Source organism: Amyelois transitella, chromosome 9 (genome assembly GCF_032362555.1).
Source record: "Amyelois transitella isolate CPQ chromosome 9, ilAmyTran1.1, whole genome shotgun sequence".
NCBI classification, from domain to species: domain Eukaryota; kingdom Metazoa; phylum Arthropoda; class Insecta; order Lepidoptera; family Pyralidae; genus Amyelois; species Amyelois transitella.
Window position 1 is genome coordinate 9639510 of NC_083512.1, and position 22406 is coordinate 9661915.

Sequence of the window (22406 nt, forward strand, 5' to 3'; positions counted from 1 at the left end):
TCCATTTGTATTAAGTTTCTTAGCGCGAAATAACCAAGGCCTATACAAATGTGCCGTGCTATATTTTTTTTTTCGGGATGTTACTTTTTTAATTTTCACAGCACAGGCTTCCGCTAATAAGGATGTATATGAAGCTTTAGGCCTTCTACTAGCTGTGGGGTCCCAATTGTGACAGGATAGATTTATTTTCCAAGCATCGAAATGGCAAACTTACATGGAGTCTAATGGAATTATTGTTGGAAACGAAACTAATGTTTGCATGAGTGTGACATATTAATGACTAATTGAGTCCCTTTAACGCCGATTATACCGATTTTAATGTTGATTACTAAAAATTTAAATTTAGCTACTTTTTAAAATTTAACTATTTCTTAATGTAGTTTATGAATAAAAACTTTTCAATAGTACCACTTTTATAAACTTCTAATTTCAGCAATTTTTTTTTTATTTTCTAATCGAATAATCTTAAATCATCTGACTATCTATGACCTCACTTTCTTACCGTATCGGCCTGATGGATGAGTCGGATGTTTAAATAGATTTACTTTACTTTGTAAATTTGTACAACGAAAAAAAAATAGCAAGATCTTGGAATATTTTTTATATTATCATCGCAGTCGGTTAGACAAACGGCGTTAACAGTATTGTTAGTTTTGTAAATAGCTTTATGTCTTCGGAACATGTTTCCATGGAATCGTTGATATTGCATACAATAGCATACTAACTTCATATCGTTATTCCTTATCTAGTTGGTATACTTTTATATGTAGGTTTCTGTACTTTTCGAAGTCATGCAGCCATACAAAACTTGCATGGGACTCTGGAATGGCGAGTGCGTTTTAACCTTGTTGATACTGATACGGCATGTATTTGTTATGACTCCTGATTATCTTATAATAACTCGATTGATCTCTATCTTATAATAACTTGATATTTGACCCCCGTTGTAAATGAATATTTTTATTGACCCCGACCTAATACTGGTGTTCACTATACGATTAAAAAAGGTTATAAATTTCAATTTAATTGTTTTTTTTTATTTACAAGGATTCTTAATTTAAAATATTATTGCTTGTAACTTTTTTTGTTATTTATGCCAGCTTTTATTTAAGGTTGAATTCGGCTTAAATTCAAAAGTCATGATAAAAAGTGAATTTATTTATACAATAATTGCATAAATACAAAAATGTGATTTATAATTATTGTTATTTACAAAACATTTTGTTATACCATTTTGATTTAAATATTACTTTTAGTCACATAGAATATAAAAAAATACTTTAGATTTAAAAGTAAAGATCGTTGATAGTGAACGCTGGTATGTATATATAAACAACCACGCCTGATTTCCGTCCGTGTGTATGATTTGCAGTACGCCAGCAGCGCCGCAGTCAGAACAGCGCTTAGAGCCGTGAGCCATCATGTGTGGTGAGTTACCTTTTATAATCTGATGACAATTGCATCACAGAAGAGACAATTAAACACCGGGTACACCGGTCCAATGATAGTATGCACGCACGATTATTGGAACCAACGAATGCTAGCGAACCCCATTCGTTGGGCGGGTGTGTACGCACCTTAAAAAGAGCCATAGACTCGTGTCCACGTCTATGCTGAAAAAAAAATATGTAAATACTTTGACAAAAGTGATTCGTTAACAAACTTATCACATTAAAAATGATAATAATTGATTTTATTATTATAATTATTTACGAATTTATTATCAGCTTTTATTGAAAAATATTACGAATTTATTTTTTATTTTCTGTAATCTCTATGCTTTTTATAATCGCAATTTTTCATACTTTCTAATTTACGTAAATCACTATTTGCATAGGTTATTAATACAATATCATTGGAGGGATCTTTTGAAAACGATAATCAATTTTATCACAATAACAAAAAAATACATCGAAAATATATATTTTGTACATATCATGCATGCTTGTTCATTTTACCCCATTTGTTGCCCGTTTAACATTATTGTATTTTGCATAAAATTTAATATCTGTTTTTACATCGCAAGTTATCTAAAATCTAATGCCAGAATCACTTTCAGAATATTCATTCATGGGGATGAAAATTAGGGCCACACCAAAATATCTTTAAAATTCCACCCAAAAGAACTAGACATAAAGCCCTAATTTCCATGGAATTAATCTAACCTGAAAAAGCGGAATTAATAATCCATTAAGCTTTACTACTATACTTACATACGCTTATTTTTTATTTATTTTCCTAGTTTTATTTTTTTATGTAAAACCTGAATTTTATTTCTTAATGTATTTTTATTATTCATTATATTTTGCCTTATATTCGCCGAATAATCCATTATTTACATTAATAACAGAAATTGTATGCGTTCAACGAACAACATATGTATGTGACAAAAATGTCCAATATCATATTCTGTTTGTTCTCAGTGTAGAATGTTAATTCCAGAACAGGCTGGAATAGAACATACAGATAATATATATTCATCGCACTAAGTATTTTAACAATGCAGTATCAACAAATTTTGCTGTTCTTATTTTTTTTTAGTTCATCATTTTTTTTTCAGGGTTCCATAATTTTTATTTAATCATCATGTTTTAATATGTTTATGTATCAGGTAGATCGAGTTTATTTGGGTTCCTTTAGCAATTTCAGTATTTATTGTCTATTACAATGTCTCATCTCAAATAATATAGAGAGGATGAATTCACGAGGTCAGATATTTAAATTCCGGATTGTACAGTAAGCTACTTATAAGTTAAAACATAAATTAATGCTACATTGGGTCTCATACAAAAACTTCTGTATGACAATGAATGTAGAAGATCGAAAAACCTCATCTAGCATTCCTCTAAATTTTTATGGTGTCATATTTTTTCATGTCCTATCTCTGTCGTTTCTACATACATAATACTCATATATCTGTGCTGCTGACATTCTAATTAAGATATATAAAAATAAATAATTAGAATTTTCTCCGCTAGGTGGCCGAGTGCGTCGCGTCAGTCAGTTCACGCGCAGCCGCAGCTACGTCGTGGGCTGGATCCCCTAACTGCCCCGCTCGCTGGCAACACTTCGCTCTGGCAGTTCTTGTTACTGTGTAGATAATTCTGTTGCTAACTTCACTCAATTTGCTTGTGCACTTCTACACACTTCTTCACCATGGCAGATATGCCGCCGTATTTATGATGAAATTTCGCCAAAGTAATTGAATTTAACTTAAGACATCAACTATCTAGTTTTTTTACCGTGGAGGCCAATAATGTGTTTTAACTTCATCAAAATCCGAACTCATTTTTGTACTTTGATGATCTGTGTAATGATTTTTTTTTTGTACAATTTCACAATCTTTATTTAAGCTAATAGCTTTGTCTTGCCTACGATTTATGTAAGAAAATGTAACACCCTTACATATTTTTATTGATATGAAAAGAAACGACTTTGTAATAAATACTTCTACAAATTTACACAAAGAACTTATCTACACAATCATAAGAAGTTAAGAATTATGCAGAGATTATAGTGTGCTTGAAATTTGAAAGAGTTCAACAAGAATTGTCATTTTATAGTCTTTTTTTTTAAATCTATATCTTTTTTGGTTAAACTTTTTTTAAACAAAAGGTGGCAGGTCCATCATCCGGAAGGTAATTTATAGCGGGAGATATAATTTCCTTATAAATTCCACATGAAATTAAAAAAATATATACATTTATTATTAAGTATAAAAAATAGAATGACAAAACTTGTAGTATGGTCGACTTTGTACGTTTTAATATTAATTATACTAGTGTGCTAATGTTCGTATTAATTTTATTATAATAAATTGTAATATATTTTATAGATGTGCACATTCCATTAATGCGAAACATGCTTCTCGTGGACGCTTTGTACACAAATATTTAGAGACGTAATTATACATAATACACACGTATCCTTTAAGTATACTCAATCACAACGTTTAAAGTTAATTCTCCTTCAGAATATATTTGCTTATGATAAAACTTCTGTCAACTCGCCTAAATTTGAAGACGTATAAACTACACTCAAGATATATACAATTTCCTACATACAATATTTGTTCCATACATACAATACGTATGGAGGGAGACATTAGCTCTCACTTTAATGAATAGAATTAATAGAATCTGGCATTAATAAAATGGTTCTTTTTTCAAAATATTTCGTTCACTGTAATTCAACAGAGAAGTCATGTTCTGCGTCAATGGAGGATGTTAACGTATTTCGACATTTTCAATAAAGCACTAGGTTTTAGCCAGCATCTCGCCTTATAGCAAAGTATTAGCCATATAAAAAAAACAGTTACGGCTTTTAATGTCTACATTTTACCTTTTGCTTTCTTGAAATTTAAACTTTGCTTAATGTAACTCATATGTATATTTGATAGAAACTACTGGGAATAAGTGTCCATAACATTGTGATAAACATCATGTTTTTCCATTTAAAAAATACTGCTTCGATTTTTTTTCGTCTTTAGTTACGTTAAGAGAGATTATTTGTATATGAATTTAGATTTTTAATGTGTAATATTCTTTTATTGTGACAATTTATGGAAATTAAATTTAATATAAAACATAATTTTATTTGTAATAATAGTTTTATTTATGTTTATTTTATATTGGGTTCAGGAGCATTTTGGTCCAACGAATTCCTTGACTTGTAGAGTCGCAGTTCTGTAGTTTGTGACAAATGTAAAAAAAAGCCAATAAAAGTACGTAAACGAAATTGTCTTCTTTTATTTTCCACCATTTGATTGATCCTTTTGACAAATAGGCATGACGAGGAGTTGCCCGGGGTTCGGCTATACATATAGCACGAGTGGACAAATCAGATAATTAAAACTAAGAAGAGATCAAAGAATTTATGCGCCAAACCATAGTGTAGAAACAGAACATTTATATTCCGATTAAGATACATACATATATAAAGTCACGTCTATATCCCTTGCGGGGTAGACAGGCCGACAATCTTGAACAGAGTCAAGCCCCATATAAGAATATTAGTATAGTCTTGATACCACATAGCTTCAATGCACTGGAACTGATTTGAACTTTTAATAACGCAACACGCAAAATTTCACACACAGCTTTATTTGCTCTAAAGATTATATGTGAAGTTACATTTTGTTTTTCCTAAAAGTATGTGCGCTCTAATGACTAGGTGACTTAAAAATATAATATCCGTTACTGATTTGGTTCAACTGTAGATTATAATTACTGTGACTACATGAAATGAACAACGAGTGACTAAAATGTACTAATTCGATAACTGACATTACATTCGTTTATTATTGAATAGTAGGTAGGTATGTTTAATATTTTTTTTTACATTTTTGTTATCTAAGACCAAATCAGTACTTATTTTTGTTAATATTATTGAGTTAATTGCCTACATCTATTATATTGTCACACTGGAAGACAAGGTGAATACAAGCTAGGATTAAAAAAGAAAAACAAAATAACACAAAATAGTATATTTGAAAGTAAAAAAAAAACCAAAAACATCTTGAAATCAATAAAATGCAAATTAACAAAACCTATTTTAAAAAAGTAAGTAAATAGTCGCATTTTAAATATTAGATCTCACCAATTAAATTATTACAGAAATTGCATCATAAATTTATACATTAAACTGATTCAACATATATGTGCCTAAAGCAAAACTTAATATCTTTAATATTACAATATTGCACCCTGGGCGCCTTGGTTTATAAGCAACGCAAGGCAAGAACTATCCTTAAAATATAACTTGATCTCTGTGACAGATGTCAAACGCATACATTTAAAGGTCTGTCTTTTTCTCACCAACGTCATAGCAATCGTTCTATCCTGTTGTCCTCGAGATTAAGTTAATAATTGCCACAAAATTTTCTCAGCCAAACATTTCACATCAAAAAAGTATAAAATTGTCTAATTCGTTACTAATACTATGGTCAATAATTCAAACGCTTCGACAAAATTGCAGACAGGATATTTTTACATACATACATACATATGGTCACGTCTATGTCCCTTGCGGGGTAGACAGAGCCAACAGTCCTGAATGGCCACGTTCATTTTTAACATTACATTAAATATATCTATAGATATTTTTTTGTGACATAAAATGTCAAACTATATAAGCGACCCGCAAAACCACACGTTTTAACAGTTTAATTAGTTATGGCATGTAATTTGAATACAATAGAATCAATTTAATTCTAGGAATATTATTGTCACAATTGGCTAGTCGCACCTAAATCTAAACGCTAACTTGCTAAGTACTTTAAAGCCTAGACTATATCCAGAATTGGTCGTAACATCTTTTAACTAAAACAAGTGTGCGAACTAGTATAGAATCTATTATTTATAAAATTTTCAATGATGGCACTGTTTGAAATGCCATTGGATTTTGACAGTTATTCCTATGATAATAAGTACATTACTCAAATAACACTACAGCAAACGAGAAATTCCTTATTTATTGAGCACTTAACAGGTTGTTACAGAAAAGAGTTTCTTTTTCTTCTTGTTAAATAAGGAAGAGCTGTATAAAATTGTTGTTAAAATTTCTGAACAAAACGGGATTTAGTGGAAAATTGGTCTCGAATTTGTAAGAAATTATAGTAAATATTAACTATGAAATTAATTCTCCATAACACCTGAATTGAAATAATAAAGATCTCACTGTTCACAAAAAGAAATCGTAATAGGACAATAAAAAAAACGGAGCAAAGAAAAATAATCTGACTTAATTTACAAACAATTTTTGAGATCGTAACTTTTTTGTTTTTTGAGCTTATATAATATTTTATCTTGCAATTTACAAAGAGAATAATGATTTGGACAAAAACGTAGAAATACATTCTAACTGAATATCAATGTAGGTATACCATACCATTCAATATATTTCATGAAATATTTTGAACATATCATGAAGTAAATTTTGAGTTCTTACTAATGATACTACGTACGTAATTTAGCATTCTATTTGCAGCTTGTTCCTATTGATACTTATCACACAAAAGATTTCAAAGAGCGGTTCAATTTAAATTTTTCGCTTATTATGCGTCTGATGTAATCTGTTATTGTTAGTAATATAATAGACTGCTACAACATAGGTCTATGATACTATTTTGGATGCTTACAGAATAATTTACAAATATAATGAGAGCTACGAGCTAAAAGCGTATGAATTACTAAGCAATATTCTTCTAGTAATATCGTTTTTAAAGCATTAAAATTTCTGATTAAAGATAAATAAATTTTAGAATAGAATGTTTTTATTTAAGATTTGCATCCATATTGTTACATATAATATACTAAGTTAAAATATTCGCATACAGGCGAAAAAACGAATTACATAGATTTTATATTTTTTAAATTATTGCCATGTAATGTAAAAGAATCAAAGCAAAAATAAGTACGAAAGCATTAAGTATATATAAGAAGTGGAATATTTCACAAAATAATCTTACAAATAAGGTATCAAGTACTTAATTTAAAAAAAAAAGAAACTTTTCTTAACTTACTTTTCGTTAAAATGTAAGCCGCAAAATGCAGCAATCAATGACTAGTTATTTAAAATAAAAACATACACACCTATTATGACATTTTCATAGTCATATACTGACTGTTTGTTTATATTTAAGAGCAAACTCTTGAGGCGGAGTTTCGATACAAAAAGGAAAAATGAAGGGATCTTCTCTTTACTTCGCCTAAAAGAGTCAGTAACTATTAATTGTACCATATTATTTATGAACATATCAATAGTTCAACTAAGCATGTGTGTGTTGAACATAGGCCAACTCTCCAAAGATTTTCGGGGTGTATCTTTAGCTTTAAACAAAACCATTTTAACACCGAAGGAATGTTGCGTCGAAAAACAATATTCTGCTTGACAGAATTAAGTCAGGTTGTAAGGTGCGTTGGGGTAAATTCGGATTGTTTTTCGTTGTGTTTGACAGGTCATGTTTATGTTATTTTTTTCTAGACTTATATTTTAATTAAAACATTAAGTTTAATTGGGAATTGTTTATGAAATGTCAAAGTATCAAATCTAAATGCGAATATCTCGCTAAACTTTTAGTTTGATTGCCGCATAAACAGAGTTTAAAGTACACAAAGATTTTTTTAAATCCATGGGTAAGATCAGATGTAGTGGGGGTAAGTTCGGAAATGATATAAAATCGATTTTATGGCTCAGAACATACAGCCCATAATAGCAAAATATCCGACCTTTAACTTGCCTTCTTGTGACATTTAACCCAGATCAATCAAATTTTACTGACATACAAACGACGCGGCTCAGTGACGGATGCGGACTGCGGGGAGATGCACAACAAAATGGCATCTAGCGCTATGTTGTCAGTTTTGAAAAATTACTAATGATTTCGTAAATATTCAAAGAAAACGGTCTTCCCCCATTCACGATGTTACCCCAACGCACCCTATAACATGTTTTTGTAATCAAAAATATAAACATAAATGGAACGTGCTTTCGGTGAACAATGGTTTTGTAAAACTTTGTCATTACTACTATTGCTCACTAACAATAATGAAAATGTTAGAAAAATAAATGTGTAATAAAAAGAGTGCGCTGTCTAAGAATGTCTGGGATGCTGGTCAAGAATATTATTGTGTATATTTTTTTTTTTTATTTTTTTTTATTTTTAATAGGAAGACCAACAGCTACTAATATGCGATCTTTATGCCATGTTTCTTATAAAAAAAAAATAACTGCCGGGAATAAAATTTTGAAAATTATCATTTTGGCGCTCATCGTGACCTTGATCCAATAACCATAGAATGGCACGCGAGACTCCCTCCGTAGCTCGAGGAAAACTATCGCTGTTTCGCTTTTTACTATGAGGTAAAATGGGAGAGCGAAGAGCGAAGTTTTTACGGGTATGAGAAAGTCAAAAGGTATACACGGTACGTCCGGTCCAGCCTAATCTAACTATTTGTTTAACCTTAGAGTTAGAGAGTGGAAAGACAATACATATGCATTTTCAACGTTTGTGAATAAATTCGCTAGCAAATTTCACAAACCCAACCAACAAGTGTTTAGCCGAAATTCCATCGTAAGGTACTCGACATAAAGTTCACATTCGTTTATTTCAAAATAGAGTTAGCGTCGTATTAGTCTTATCCAATTCGCTTTTCTATAACTAGTTCAGGAAATAATCATTTTTTATTTTGCCTTAAAGAACATTTTGGCAAAGGGCAAACCAAATTGATCCTTACGGTCTGTTACTAAGAGCGAATACTAGACGCACAAGAACGTGATAAAACTTAAGAAGTATTGAAATCCTAAAAGTTACTAAGCAATGTCAACAAAATATAATACAAACAAACTTAATTTACAAAAACATTGTTGAAACTCTTTAACTATCGGACAATTATAAAAAGTTAAAATGCTTAAAAATAAGTACATTTTGTTTAGCTGTTGCACTGCGCAGATCTTCTTCTAAAGGCCGATTATGTACTAAGGACCTGTAACAAGTACTTGGTTACATCAAAATTTATCCAAACTCAAGAAAATCATATTAGAGCAGGTATAAAATATTACTTGGAATCATCAAGACTTTAACAAGTACTTTTTGAAAAATTGGTTTGATATAAGTTCTCATTTGTCCGCATATGATTAACATTGTATTATATTTTTTTTCTTAATATTTATGAAAAACTATGGTGTGTAAGTGTGGTATGCTTGTTTATGTTTATTTATGTCTGTCTGTATCATGACAGCACTCAAATTACAACTGTTTGGTGAGACAAATAAAATTATAGCTTTAAAATTTCACTTACCGGCGTTCAATTACTCTTTTATAGTGTATTTACGCGTCGTCCATCTTAACATCTCGCCTCCAACTCAGCAGCTCATCCAGAAGCGTGTCCAAGTGCGGATTTCCTCCCAGAGATGCGATCTGTCAATAAAAAATTTAATAAACTTAAAAAATACAAAAATTACTAAGTCATACCTAGGCGATTAGTGGGTTGATTGATACCTGATGCCATGCCAAGAAGAAGGTATGTATATTGTGTGCAAACTATCAGTAATCGAACATAAATTATATTCTAATACAAAAAATTAATATTGTTATAATATATGTAATTACTTTATTTGTGTGTAATAGCTTTGTTTTAGTAATATTTGTATTTTAGCGGGTACTGACTCAAAAATTGCTGCAGATACGTTAGATACCCATCCGGTAATCTCCTAGTTGAAACATATTGATGTATTTAACGTCTGTCGTGAAAATTCTACAGTGTAGTTTGTTCCGCCGCTTCTCCTACACTTTGCTTTGGAAGCGTAAATTCTTTTTGATTAGCAATAAGTTGTTCACGACACTAATGGATAACTTCATCAAAGTATATCTATACTAGTTACCTCGGCTCTAGCTTCTGCGTCCAATTGTATGAGTGTGTCCCTCGTGTACTGGAAACTGCCCAGCCGCTCCAATAACGATATGCAATACCGTTTCACTTCTACGTCGCGAGTGCGCTGTCTTAGAATGTCTGGGATGCTGGTCAAGAACATTATTGTGTATATTTTTTTTTTATTTAATTTAATTTTTAATAGGAAGACCAACAGCTACAAACATAATATAGTAGTAGAAATAAAGCTAGTTAGCAAATATATATGCAATAAGAATGCAGAATGTAAAGAAGTATGCACAGATCGTGGCAAGTGGAAAGATGTAGTCTGTGCCTAACCCGCCGGGGAAGAGCGTGGCGTGTTTATAACGAATTAAGTCAAAAACTACTGGACTGATTTTCACGAAATTTGGGACAAGATAGAATTAACTTCGGAACTTAATTTATTTTCTGGAATTTCCCACGGCAGCGAAGCCCCGGATACAAGTTAGTATCAAAAAAACAATTATTAGTAAAGGATACGAAGCACTTGATTGTCGCCATCTTGGTTCCTTATCGCGTGTATGATCGGGAAACTGAACTTGCCTTCAGTCAGGTCTTCGCAGAAACTCTTGTTTTCTGAGTACTAAAACATATAAAAAAAATGTTAAAGTCAAGTTAAAGAAATATTATACTATTTATAACAAATACCTTGTACTATCCTGATATATACATACATAAAATCACGCCTCTTTCCCGGAGAGGTAGGCAGAGACCACATCTTTCCACTTGCCACGACCTCTGCATACTTCTTAATAATAACAAATATTAAAAAAAAATATTGATAACTTTTTTAAGAGCAAGAAAATTACATTTACTTCCCCAATATAAAGCAAAATAAAATAAAGCGACAACACCGTTTTGGCGGCAAAGTGTAAAATCGACTGAACTAAGAAATTTTATTAAGTATAATTGTTCTCTGATGAAAAATTGGAAAAATACAAGTTTTCCAGTATGACCTGTTACATATTGTACTTATATTTGTCCTTTACGGCACCATAAAAAAAAAAAACAAACAAATCCTACTAATATTATAAATGCGAAAGTTTGTGAGTTTGTCAGTATGAATGTTTGTTACTCTTTCACCCAAAAACTACTGAACCAATTACGATGGAATTTGGTATGTAGGTAGCTGAAGATTCAGAATAACATATAGGCTACTTTTTATCCCGGAGTTCCCGCGGGATTGATAGGGTTTTTTCCATGGGGACGAAGTCGCGGGCGGCCTCTAGTATAAAATATATAAGTTAACTTCCTGCCTTGATACGGACCTCCTGAAGACACAGGTTGCAGTAATCGTCCCTGATCTGGAAGTACAGGCCGAGTATGGCCGAGAGTTTGCTGAAGTCTGACTTGTTGTCACTGAACAATTGCATTAGGCGTATAGCGAGCATGAATAGGCCGCCGGTCTCTGCAAGAAACGACTGTGTTTTAAAATTAGTTAGTTAACTTTAACCTTTAGAAAATAATAGATTTATTTTCAAAATTGGATACAAGGTATCACTTATTGACGTCAACATAATTATATCTACTGCCGCTTCTAAAGAAGAAGCGGCGGAACAAACTACACTGCAGCATGTTTCTAACACATGACGGCCTTTAAGTTGTACTTTTTTAAAGATTTAGCAAGATATAGTAAATGGAGTTAATATTTTAACGCAACGCCAATTTTTTAATATACGGGACAAATGATCAAGCTTTCGACGATATAGTATATACCAGACCTAATATGCATGTTGTCTACAGAAAAAAAAAACAATTTGTTTTGTCTCTTCTCTCTCTTTATGCCTCTATGTTAGAATTACCATATCATTAGAAATACCATTACCATTATAAAACCAGTGTATCATAAATTTACTTACAAATATCTAAGATTACGTATTGTAGGGTCATCACACGGATTTTTGTACTCACTCTTCATGGTCATCTGCTTGTATTCGTCCTCAGAGGGGCATTGGAAGTTGTCGCGCCAGTAAATCTCCATGCCTTGACCTCGGTGCAGCTCCAAAAGCTGTTCAGTGTATACCGCTGTTGCCTGCATATGAAAAAAAATGCAATACTCACCCGCCATACATACATATGATCACGTCTTTATCCCTTACGGGGTAGACAGAGCCAACAGTTTGAAAAGACTGATAGGCCACGTTCAGCTGTTTGGCTTAATGATAGAATTGAGATTCAAATAGTAACAGGTTGCTAGCCCATCGCCTAAAAGGAGAAACCCAAGTTTATAAGCCTATCCCTTAGCCGCCTTTTACGACATCCATGGGAACAAGATGGAGTGGTCCTTTTCTTTTTTTTATTGGTGCCGGGAACCACACGGCACTCACCCGCCATATTTGTTAATAAGATCATTTAGCCGACTTCAAAAAAGCTTGTTTCTGTTTTCAAACAGACATTTTTTATAGAAGGCATCATAGGAAATTGCTCTATATCTTTCTTTAAAAAATATATATATAAAACAAAATAAAATAGTTCTTACATTTGGGTGTCCCAACTCCAAGGTTTTCTCTAAAGCAATGATCATGACGTAATTTGCAGCATTAATGGTACTGGCAACCCCATAGATGGAGTGAGCCACTGGGATTCCTCGACGCAGAATAGAATTGTCTTGTATATCATCAATTCTGTATAAAAAAATTTATCAAATATTGATAATACCTAATGATAAGACTTTTTTGCCATTGAATTAAATCTAGAAGGTACAACATTGGTTCATAATAGTGAAATTAAATTGAACTGCCTTTTTGTAATAATTATACCTACTAAATTTATTTTTGTAAGAACATGCCTTTTAATGATCATTATTTTTGTGTTTAGGTCAATATATTGAGTTATAAAATACTTTGCTTGTATATAAACTATAACCATATATATTTATTAAGAGATCATTGACAAAAAGTTAAAGAAATCTGCAACTATATATTACATAATAATTATTCATAAGACAACCTTTATATGGTCCAACAACATCATTACTAACAATAAAACTCTACTAACCTATGTTAGTACTTAATAACTAATACAGACTGCATCCTTTAAATGTTAAACATTTAAATTTTAATGTTCAAAAGGGTTTAATTCATTCCATCTATGAATTACTTACAACAAACTGGAATTATGCAGCATCTGCACAATTTCTCCGACAGCGAGGATCTTCTCATTGGCAACTTTGAGCCAGTAATTGAATGCGGAGATGAGCTTCGTGCGAATCTGTTTGCCTGGCACTTGCTGTATGTAGGTGTATGGCAATAGGATTTTCTGTTGGAAAAAAAAACTTTTGTTACTTAACCTTTCTTTTTTCAAATTTAGAATAACATTTTATTTTTTCCAATTACTGCAAACTGCTCCACCATTCTTTTATCCTTTTACAGTGTATTTCTAGTAAAATAAGTAGCACATTTGTATTTCTGTGATATTGTTTCTATAGTTTTTCTTGTGTTCAAAAACATAAACATTACAGGCCTAAAAGTGAACTGATGATGCACAGTAGGAGAGCTATTTTCAATAAAATATGTTTTTTTAATTATAATATTTATATGCAGGTATTCAGACTTGCCTAGGTCTTATTAGAAAAATTTTAAACTATTCAAACTCCACAAATATATGAAATTTGGCATGTAGATTCCTTATGCGGTCTAGGGGTGCACTACGAGAGGGTTTCCAGAAATTCCCAGAGGAACAGCAATTATGGGTATTTTTCTTGCTGCACGGGTGCAGCTGCAGGCGTAAACTAGTTATACTTAATATTTTGTATTATTATTCACACCTTGCTGGAATGTGAAGCAGATACTAATAAGAAAAATTTACCTCAGTAATTTAAACTTTAAGTATCCTCATGTGAAACTTCATGGTACTTGCAGTGAATGCGGAAAGTGCCGCATGCGGCAGATTGCGTCATTTCAGCGCATTCAATGTTGAAAAAGCCGTGTAAATAATCAAAATCTCTATAATATTGTAAGAAGTAGAAATTCAAAGGGTAAATATTTAATTACTTACCTCATCGTGAGTTTTATCTCCACTTTTTGTGTAAAGCGACATTTTTTTTATTAGTCTGCGGGCGTTCTTGTTTTTTATTAATAACTGTGATCAACACAAGACAATGATTCGCAGATTTGTTTATACTCCAATTGATTCAAACAACGTTATTAGCGAACAGAGATAAAATAAATGTGTGATTCTCGCTCTCACAATCGTAGTCGTAAAAACACTATTCTTTCGTCTTTCGCTCGGCTAGTTGGATGAATCGGAAATATAAGTATTGATGGTGGCCCAGGGTCAGGGTGGATAATGGTTCAAATGAAAACGTCAACATTACAGCAAGTCAATGTCAACAACAGCCGACTTCACAGCTTGGATGTTAAGTCTGACAAGCCTTTTTTTTTGTAAACGATTACGGCACTACGGTGAGACCGCATTATGCAGGACAGCATCAGCTCCAAATTGGAGAACGTTAGTCCCCTTATTTTCTGTCTGTATGTATACGTTAATCTTGACAAGTTGTGGACGGATTTCGTTCCTGTTTGACATGTAGAATAGAGGGTTATCTGAGGAAGGTTTATATGCCGTTTATACCCGTGCAACAAACATTTTTTTATTGCGTGACTGACTGACAATTAGAGGAAAAACAAGATAAGTCAATAGTCTGTCGTGTATATATCGTGACTAGCTGTGCCCGCGACTTCGTCTGCGTGGAATAGTTATTTCGGGCATCATTGAAGCCCTCAAGGATGATAATTATACCAGTTTTTTTTTTCAAATTTTCTATTATTTCTTCAATTCGAACCAATGAGTAGTTCCTGAGATTAGCGCGTTCAAACAAACAAACTCTTCAGCTTTATAATATTAATATAGATTAACGCGATACGTCCTTATTTACTTTCTTTTCATCTTTTATATAATCTCTGAGTTAGAAGAACAAAAAAGGTAAGTCATAAGTCTGTCCTGTACCTATATGTCGTGAATAACCCAGAAGGCACAGATATCGATATAAAATCCCAGAAGGTAATTTTCTTTTTCAGGAGTTTTTTATATAGATACGCGAGCATTGGGTACTTCATTCATTGATCAAAATAAATCATTGTCATTGTTAACTGTCAGCTCTGGCTGTCAGTCAACTATCAGTATTACACAAACAAACAAAATTGAATTGACTGAATTCGACTTCGATCAAATTGTTGATGATTTTGAAATATAAACAAATACAAAAATCTCTTTCTTATCACAACAGCAAGCATAAAATGCTGTATTGTTTGTAACAATGTTCATTGGAGAAAAAAGTATCTTGCCTTCGTCTTAAATTTTTATTATGTCCGCTCGCAATTATTTGTCTGCTCGAGAGAAAAGTAACAAGTTAGGAGACTGTTTGCCGAATATTAATTATCAGAAGTTTGGATTTCGTTCAGGGCAGGAGTTTTCAGCTTATTCTGCCAATACTAGTAATCTACTGAACAGGAATATAAATTATACATATGAGCCCTACGATAGTGTTGAGCGTGCTGGCACTCCGTTTTCGGACTTCTTTTCTGAGAGTGAAACAGGTCAGGGTTTGAATTATGTACACGATTTGTAACCATGATTGATTCAACACAAGTCAGCTTTACGTGCAAAGGTTGTGGAAGTTGCTCACATAAAATTTTTCTCACCCAATTCAGGATCCATGGTCAAAGGCATACTCCGGGCTACTCTCCAGAGGAGCAACTGGGACTATAGCTAGGGGAAAGAAGATGTAAACATTTATTTTATCTCTGACAGACCAGAAGCTGGCTGGTTTTCAATCCTGTGACCACGGATCGTTTATTACCTGTAGGTTTTATAAATAGTATAATATAATGCATTCGTCCTGGTAAAGGGTCAGGTCATAAGTACCCGAAACCGCCGAGCTTGCATGAAGAGAGTTATGAATGTGGATGAAGCGAAGGAAGTATGCAGAGATCATGGCAAGTGGAAACAGTTTAAAATTAGTTTCATCAAACTAACAAAGCATTGAAACCAAAAGAACAAAGCATTAAAAGTTTACCAAGTTGAACAACAAAACCTTTATTTTTCATAATTTCATTCATCTCGTTAGGTACTCCAGACTTCCAAAGTGAGGAAAGTGATAGCAGTTCCGGTTCAGTGCTGCGCAGGAACACAGCGGAGGCGTCCAAGATCTTAGCAGCGGAGTGGGAAAGAATTGAGAGGACCCTATATGATGAGGAAGGAGAGAAGTGCAACAGGCCGCAGATTGTCGAGGAGTGTAAGCAATGGAGGCAGTTGCACCCTCAGCTTAGGTCAGTTGCTTATCATACTAATCATACATATATATAATTACATCTACCTTGCTTATCATACCTTGTGGGGTAGACAAAGGCAACAATCTTGAAAAGTGATAGGCCACATGCACCTGTTTGGCTTAGTGATAGAATTGAGATTCAAATAGCCAATCGCCCAAAAGAGGGATCCCAAGTTTATAAGCCTAAATCCAATAAGCAAAATTTTAATAAAAATGAGCACTTGGTCACTCAGGTACTTTCTATAAATGTCCCGTGGTTTCCAATTCTAAAAAATAGGACCACTCCAGCTCTTTCTCATGGATGACTTAAATGCGACCAAGGAAATAGGAGCATTTATCTAGTGCAAATTTCTACGTTCTATGCTAGTCTGGCTGTGGAGAAAAAAACATTGATTTTTTATATTCAACTTCCCACTTTTCTTTAGTTTCTTCATCAGTTTATTTCGTTTTCATGTAATTATATTAAAAGTACAGTTTTTTTGTATTATATGTATTCTATATATATCTATGTGCTAGTTCAAAGGTCATATGTCAAGATAATAAAGGTTAAATTCAAATTGCTAGCTAATAAAATTGATTATCCAATGACAAAAATGACACACTAAGGACGTGGCCCCATTATCTTTGACGTAGTAACGTGGCCTTCAAATCAATAAATAATGTTAATTGATTTTTTCAGGGTCGTCGGTAAAGGGCTACCGCTACCCGAGAAAAGGTTATGCTACCGCCAAATGGACCACGATGAGGTCATCGCAGTACATTACAGCGACTATGAACAGTTCAGTGAAAGCGAAGAGAGACTCTCACAGAGCAGCACTGACGTCACGCCACAGAACTCCCCACGAGTTTCCATTTGCGAAGAAGTCCAAGAGTCCAAGCTTTCACGTGAGAAAGTCTCTTTCTATCCCATGTTTGATGATGAACCCGGCTTACCTGACTCCTTTTGCTCGCTACTCCAAATCACGCCACTACAAATACGAAGCCCGTCTCAGAGGAAAAGGTATAACCCGTCCATCTTGAGGTCTGAACTCGCCTCGTCCCGGTGGATGAGAACTTCTCGACCGGATTCTTCTATTAATTGTGATAGAAATAGTGCTAAGTCATTTGTCTCTTTGGACACAAGGAACTATGGGAACATAGCCCTTAGTGCGTCGGATCATAATAAGTTATACGGCAGAGTAGTCACAGCGAGGCATAGAGATCTTGCGAGGTTAGAGCCTTTGTGCTCACCAGAGTTACAGCAAAGTGACATCACGAGATTGACCAACGGTATTCCTCAGCAATATAGTTTAAGGAAGGTTTCGTTGCCACCGCTTCTCCTTGATGAAGAGAAGAGAAAGGCAACAGTAAATTCGGCGAAGAAGTATAAAATTCGTAAGACTTTACCAAAGAATATTTTTCAGTTGAAGTGAAACTTGATTTCTGATCTTAGCAGGTTTTTACTGCCAATTAGTTTGTGATTTCACAATGTCTTAATTGAATGTCCAACTGTAGCTACTTATATAGGGAAATCTCAATCTACCTCTTGGTGAGAATGCACCCGATATTTCACATTTATATTCATTATTTTCAAGTGCTCTAAAATCATCAAAATTTTTAATTTATATAGTAACAATTTTTTTTATAAAGGAGGTTTTCGACCTCAACGCAGTTCTTGTGTCGGAGTGATGAACTTACGAATGGTCAATTATTAACTGAATTAAATAGAAGAGTTATTTTCAAAGAATCATATTACAACATTTTATGGGAAAATATATCCGTGAATTTCGTAATTTTTGATGTGTTTTTGTAGTTTAATGTACGCAAACAAAAATGGCGGCCCGTTTTAATTTTCATGGATTTTGAGCACCTAATGACTTCACTAATTTATGATGTGTTTTCCTAGTCTAATTGCTAGTCTTAGTATTTATTATTCCAGTGAATGATATTGTTGTGTATCTTGAAAATGTTTACTAAAAATTATGACTCATCAAATATTGAATGGAATGAATGAATATATTTTCTGTATGAGCGAAATTTCTGTATTTTTAATTTTAGAACGCATAAAAATTAGTATAGTATATAAATATCGAAATACGGATTTGCTTTCCACGAGTAGGAGACTAGGGTGGGCCAATGACCGTAGTTCAGGAATCGGTAATCGGTTTTTATTTGATGGAATTTCCGTGCACCCACGTCCACCTTAAAGGAGAACCTTACTTAATTTGGATCATGGTTACAGGTGCCTGACTGTGCAGGTTTTCTCACGGTGTTTTCGCTCAATATAAGAGCATCGGCTAGAAATCAAACTAATGTAAGTACGCATCTAAGAAAACAATCCTACGAACAATCCAAAGAAGAGATTCCAACTAGAGAAATGCGAGCAAGTGTGTGTACTTTGAAACTCACCTTTAAATCGGTATTCATTTGGAAATAAAAAAATCACAACACAATTTCAAATACAAATACAGAATTTATTTTGATATTTACATTATTTGCATTTTATTAACAATCAACATCAACAATATTAAATAATTTGTTCTCGTGGTGTGATACATTTTGAACAGTCAAGTAATATTACATTTGTCTTGTGTGTCTATGATATAGAGTTAAAAAATATGTTTTTTCTTTTTAACCCTATGATTATGACAGCGTTCCAAGGCCAGTGTAATATTTCTTTAGATTTACATGGTGGTTTTATTCTGTAAATAGTTAACTAGAAGCGGTGAAATATGGGACTGAAACTTGAGCAACTGCAAAGAAAGCTGTGAGCTTAATTTTTCAGGTTGCCATTTATTTTTTTTAATCTCGGAAAATTTCTTATAGCTTTTATCATTATTTGACATGATACTGTGTTATAGATATGTTTGAATATGGAATAGAGCACAATGAAGATTTTAGATTTGTGAGTAATGATTTAGTATGGCAACCTTTTGGCATCAAATGTCATTTTGGCGCCAAAATGACTTTTTAAGAGAGTATAATGTTTATCTTTGGCACTGCTATCCTCGATAGAATTAGCTGCTGGAAATAAAAGTTTGATTGAACTATCTAAAGAACATTGCTTTTTGGCTTAAATAACCATGAGTTAATAATTAGGTATACAAGTAAGATTTTTTAAAACGATGTTGTTCTGTTTTCTTTTGTGAAGTAAGTATCGTTTTGAGGCGAACGTATAATGTTATAAATAATGAATTTTACTAGCCTATTGAACTCCTTAATAACTAGAAAAAATATATGGTACTTAACCATTTAAGTGCAGAGCATGAATTGCACGAAAAATTTTGTGAGCAATATAGACCTAGTAATAAATAGAAGTGCCAAAGTTAACTGATAGTTAACAGCGTTTAACCAGTCATTGCGTTTGCGATAGAGCGATCCCTTTTTTTCTATTATTATTTCATCATTTACACAATATAAATTTAAATTGTTACAATTATTTACCTCACAGCCATCATTATATATTGATACTACATTAATAAAGAGAGGACTAGTGTGTAACAACACGATAAGATGGCAAACAGCTTACAAAAAGGGTCTAGCGAACATTCGTATCATAGAGCGTTTAAGATTTTATATATACGTATATATTACATGAAAAATTCACCTTTCCGTTCTAAAAATTTTAACAACTTCAAGCTATTAGCAATAGTCAACAATGTTGTTTATTCTAGGATTTTAATGCACACTGAATATGGAATGCTATTTGCGTACAGACTTTTTGTGTGACATACGTGTATTTTATGTGATATAGAATAGTTTAAACAGAAACTGAATCGCTAGCTCCGATAAATTAAATCGATTATCCAAATAAATCGAACGCGAAATCATTTACAGCCGAATAATCGACGTATAATGAGTACAGGTCTAAGTTTTAATATAGTGACAGCTTAGAATAAGTATTCACTATGGAAGCGACTTCTGCTTAACTTAAACCCGTCCTCATATTATAATTAACCTTAGGTATGTGTGTCCGTCCGGTTCTATCGAGACAGCTAAGGTATCTAGCAACAAGTCGGGTGACATGCATACGTTCACATTGCACAAACGATAACATTATACCACAAGCAAACACTCAGAAGGACTCGGCTATATTCTCTCTCGATAAGGCGATTATACAAATTTAAACACTATTTTAAATTGCACACTGACCCACCTCTATAAATTTTAATTGCGATAAATATTTGTAATGCTGTATAAAAATATTAAAGGAAAAATCGTCATTTAATATTATCTTATATAACATTCATATTAGTTCAAATGATAGCGTGTATATTACATTTTTACAATGTCCAACTTGTACCCTAACTAGCATACAGTGACGTAGAAGCCTAATTCACAACAAGCTACACACGATAGTATTGAATATAAACTTTTAATGTATCCGTAGTCTTCTATTTTTAATGCAAAGGAGACGTACTTTGAAAAATTACTTATGTAACATACAAAATTACGTTTGACTATTCACAACATCCTAGCTAATATTTAAAAAAATTGAGAGTTGGATATAGCACTCTGGTACTCTAAATATTAGGTACCTATTTGGCGTTTAGGGCTCCGATAGCATGCATGTTTACTACTTACCAAGACACAAGCTCCAATCTGAAACTAAACTTGGGTTGAGGTGGTCAGCTACCTACTTGGCGGTCGCGGCCAACGCTCCGTTTTGGGCCGAATGAGCCAATTAATTTAGATTTAAATAGATTTTTTAAATATTTTTTTTTGGACAGACCGTTTACTTTCGTTTTATAATTTAAATAAATCTATCGTGCACAACCATCTCAAAACTTTACAATTTCGTTACATTCGGTGTGTGTTGGGTAGCTAGGCGAATTTTGATCGAAATGTTGAGACGTCTATACTTAACTGCATTCACAGACAATATAATACGTAGACATGAAACACATTAGTTTTCACTTATTTTACTAGTAACTAGTGGCTAAGCATGTGCGCTTGAGGAGCGAAGGGTGGTGACAATATTATTCTAACCGACCTAAATAAATATCCCTTCGTATTGTTAATCATAAATTTTTTCGTCGGCTTGTCGGTTTTCTTCAAGGCATTGACATTATCTGAACCCTTTATGTCGTTTCGTGTATATAGGGCTCTTATAAAGATTAGCCCATGTACTTGATTGATGCTTTTCACTTCAAAGTACATGTACCTCCAAAATTGTCGTTCAACGTCAAAATTATTTTCGACCTACGAAACTTTGCAAAACTCTTGTCACTCACATACATTGCTCGTTTGGCCCGTAAGTGCAGTCAAGTGCAGACGTTAGTCGGTTAAGTTTGGAGATCCACTTTACTCACGAAACCTCCCAGAGGTCTTCGGGCCTCCGAATATTTGTACTTTATGTGAGTCACGGATTAATTTTACAAAAATATGGCAGTTTTCATTCAATTCCTTTACGAACTAGGGTAAGTACTGTTTTCCGATTTGGACCGATATGCGATTTTAGACCATAAAGTTTGGATCACTAAATTATACACCATTATCCTAATTGCAATTAAGGCCGGTTTTGCCTATTCTATTTTGAACGATGAATGATTCTAGTGACGGGGTAGCTATGTACAGGATGTTTGATAAATTTATTTTTTATATAACTTTCCTACGCGCTATTAGTAAAATTGAGGTATTCCTTTAATTATCATAGGTTTTTAAATCAACTTGGTGCTATAATGCGTGCTTAAAACGCAGCGGCGGGGCTTACACTACTGGGGCGCTTGGACTTCAGACCAATT

The 22406-nt window shown here is 33.1% G+C and overlaps 3 protein-coding genes across 6 annotated transcripts in view; 2 read left to right on the top strand and 1 right to left on the bottom strand.

Moving 5' to 3' along the window:
- Positions 1–4737, top strand: part of LOC106142872 (tropomodulin-1) — a 58831-nt gene extending 54094 nt beyond the window's left edge. For all 4 annotated transcript variants that reach the window (XR_001228874.2, XR_001228873.2, XR_001228875.2 and 1 more), the window contains 2 exons: positions 1373–1428; positions 2979–4737. Coding sequence is in view for 1 of the 4 variants with exons in the window: in XM_013344802.2 (XP_013200256.1) it covers positions 1373–1407 (35 nt within the window). In the remaining 3 variants the exon portion in view is untranslated. The remainder of the gene's footprint in view (positions 1–1372; positions 1429–2978) is intronic.
- Positions 4738–9780: 5043 nt separating this feature from the next.
- Positions 9781–14774, bottom strand: LOC106142904 (terpene synthase). Its single transcript, XM_060945873.1, has 8 exons — positions 14409–14774; positions 13516–13670; positions 12892–13036; positions 12324–12444; positions 11681–11820; positions 10893–10995; positions 10384–10511; positions 9781–9919 (listed from the first exon to the last, which is right to left on the bottom strand). Exons 1-8 carry the CDS (start codon positions 14448–14450, stop codon positions 9830–9832), a joined length of 924 nt encoding a protein of 307 aa, XP_060801856.1. The 5' UTR covers positions 14451–14774; the 3' UTR covers positions 9781–9829.
- A 764-nt stretch (positions 14775–15538) lies between these two features.
- LOC106142827 (uncharacterized) lies at positions 15539–19468 on the top strand. Its single transcript, XM_013344731.2, has 3 exons — positions 15539–15949; positions 16480–16681; positions 17363–19468. Exons 1-3 carry the CDS (start codon positions 15718–15720, stop codon positions 18093–18095), a joined length of 1167 nt encoding a protein of 388 aa, XP_013200185.2. The 5' UTR covers positions 15539–15717; the 3' UTR covers positions 18096–19468.
- Positions 19469–22406: the final 2938 nt, after the last annotated feature.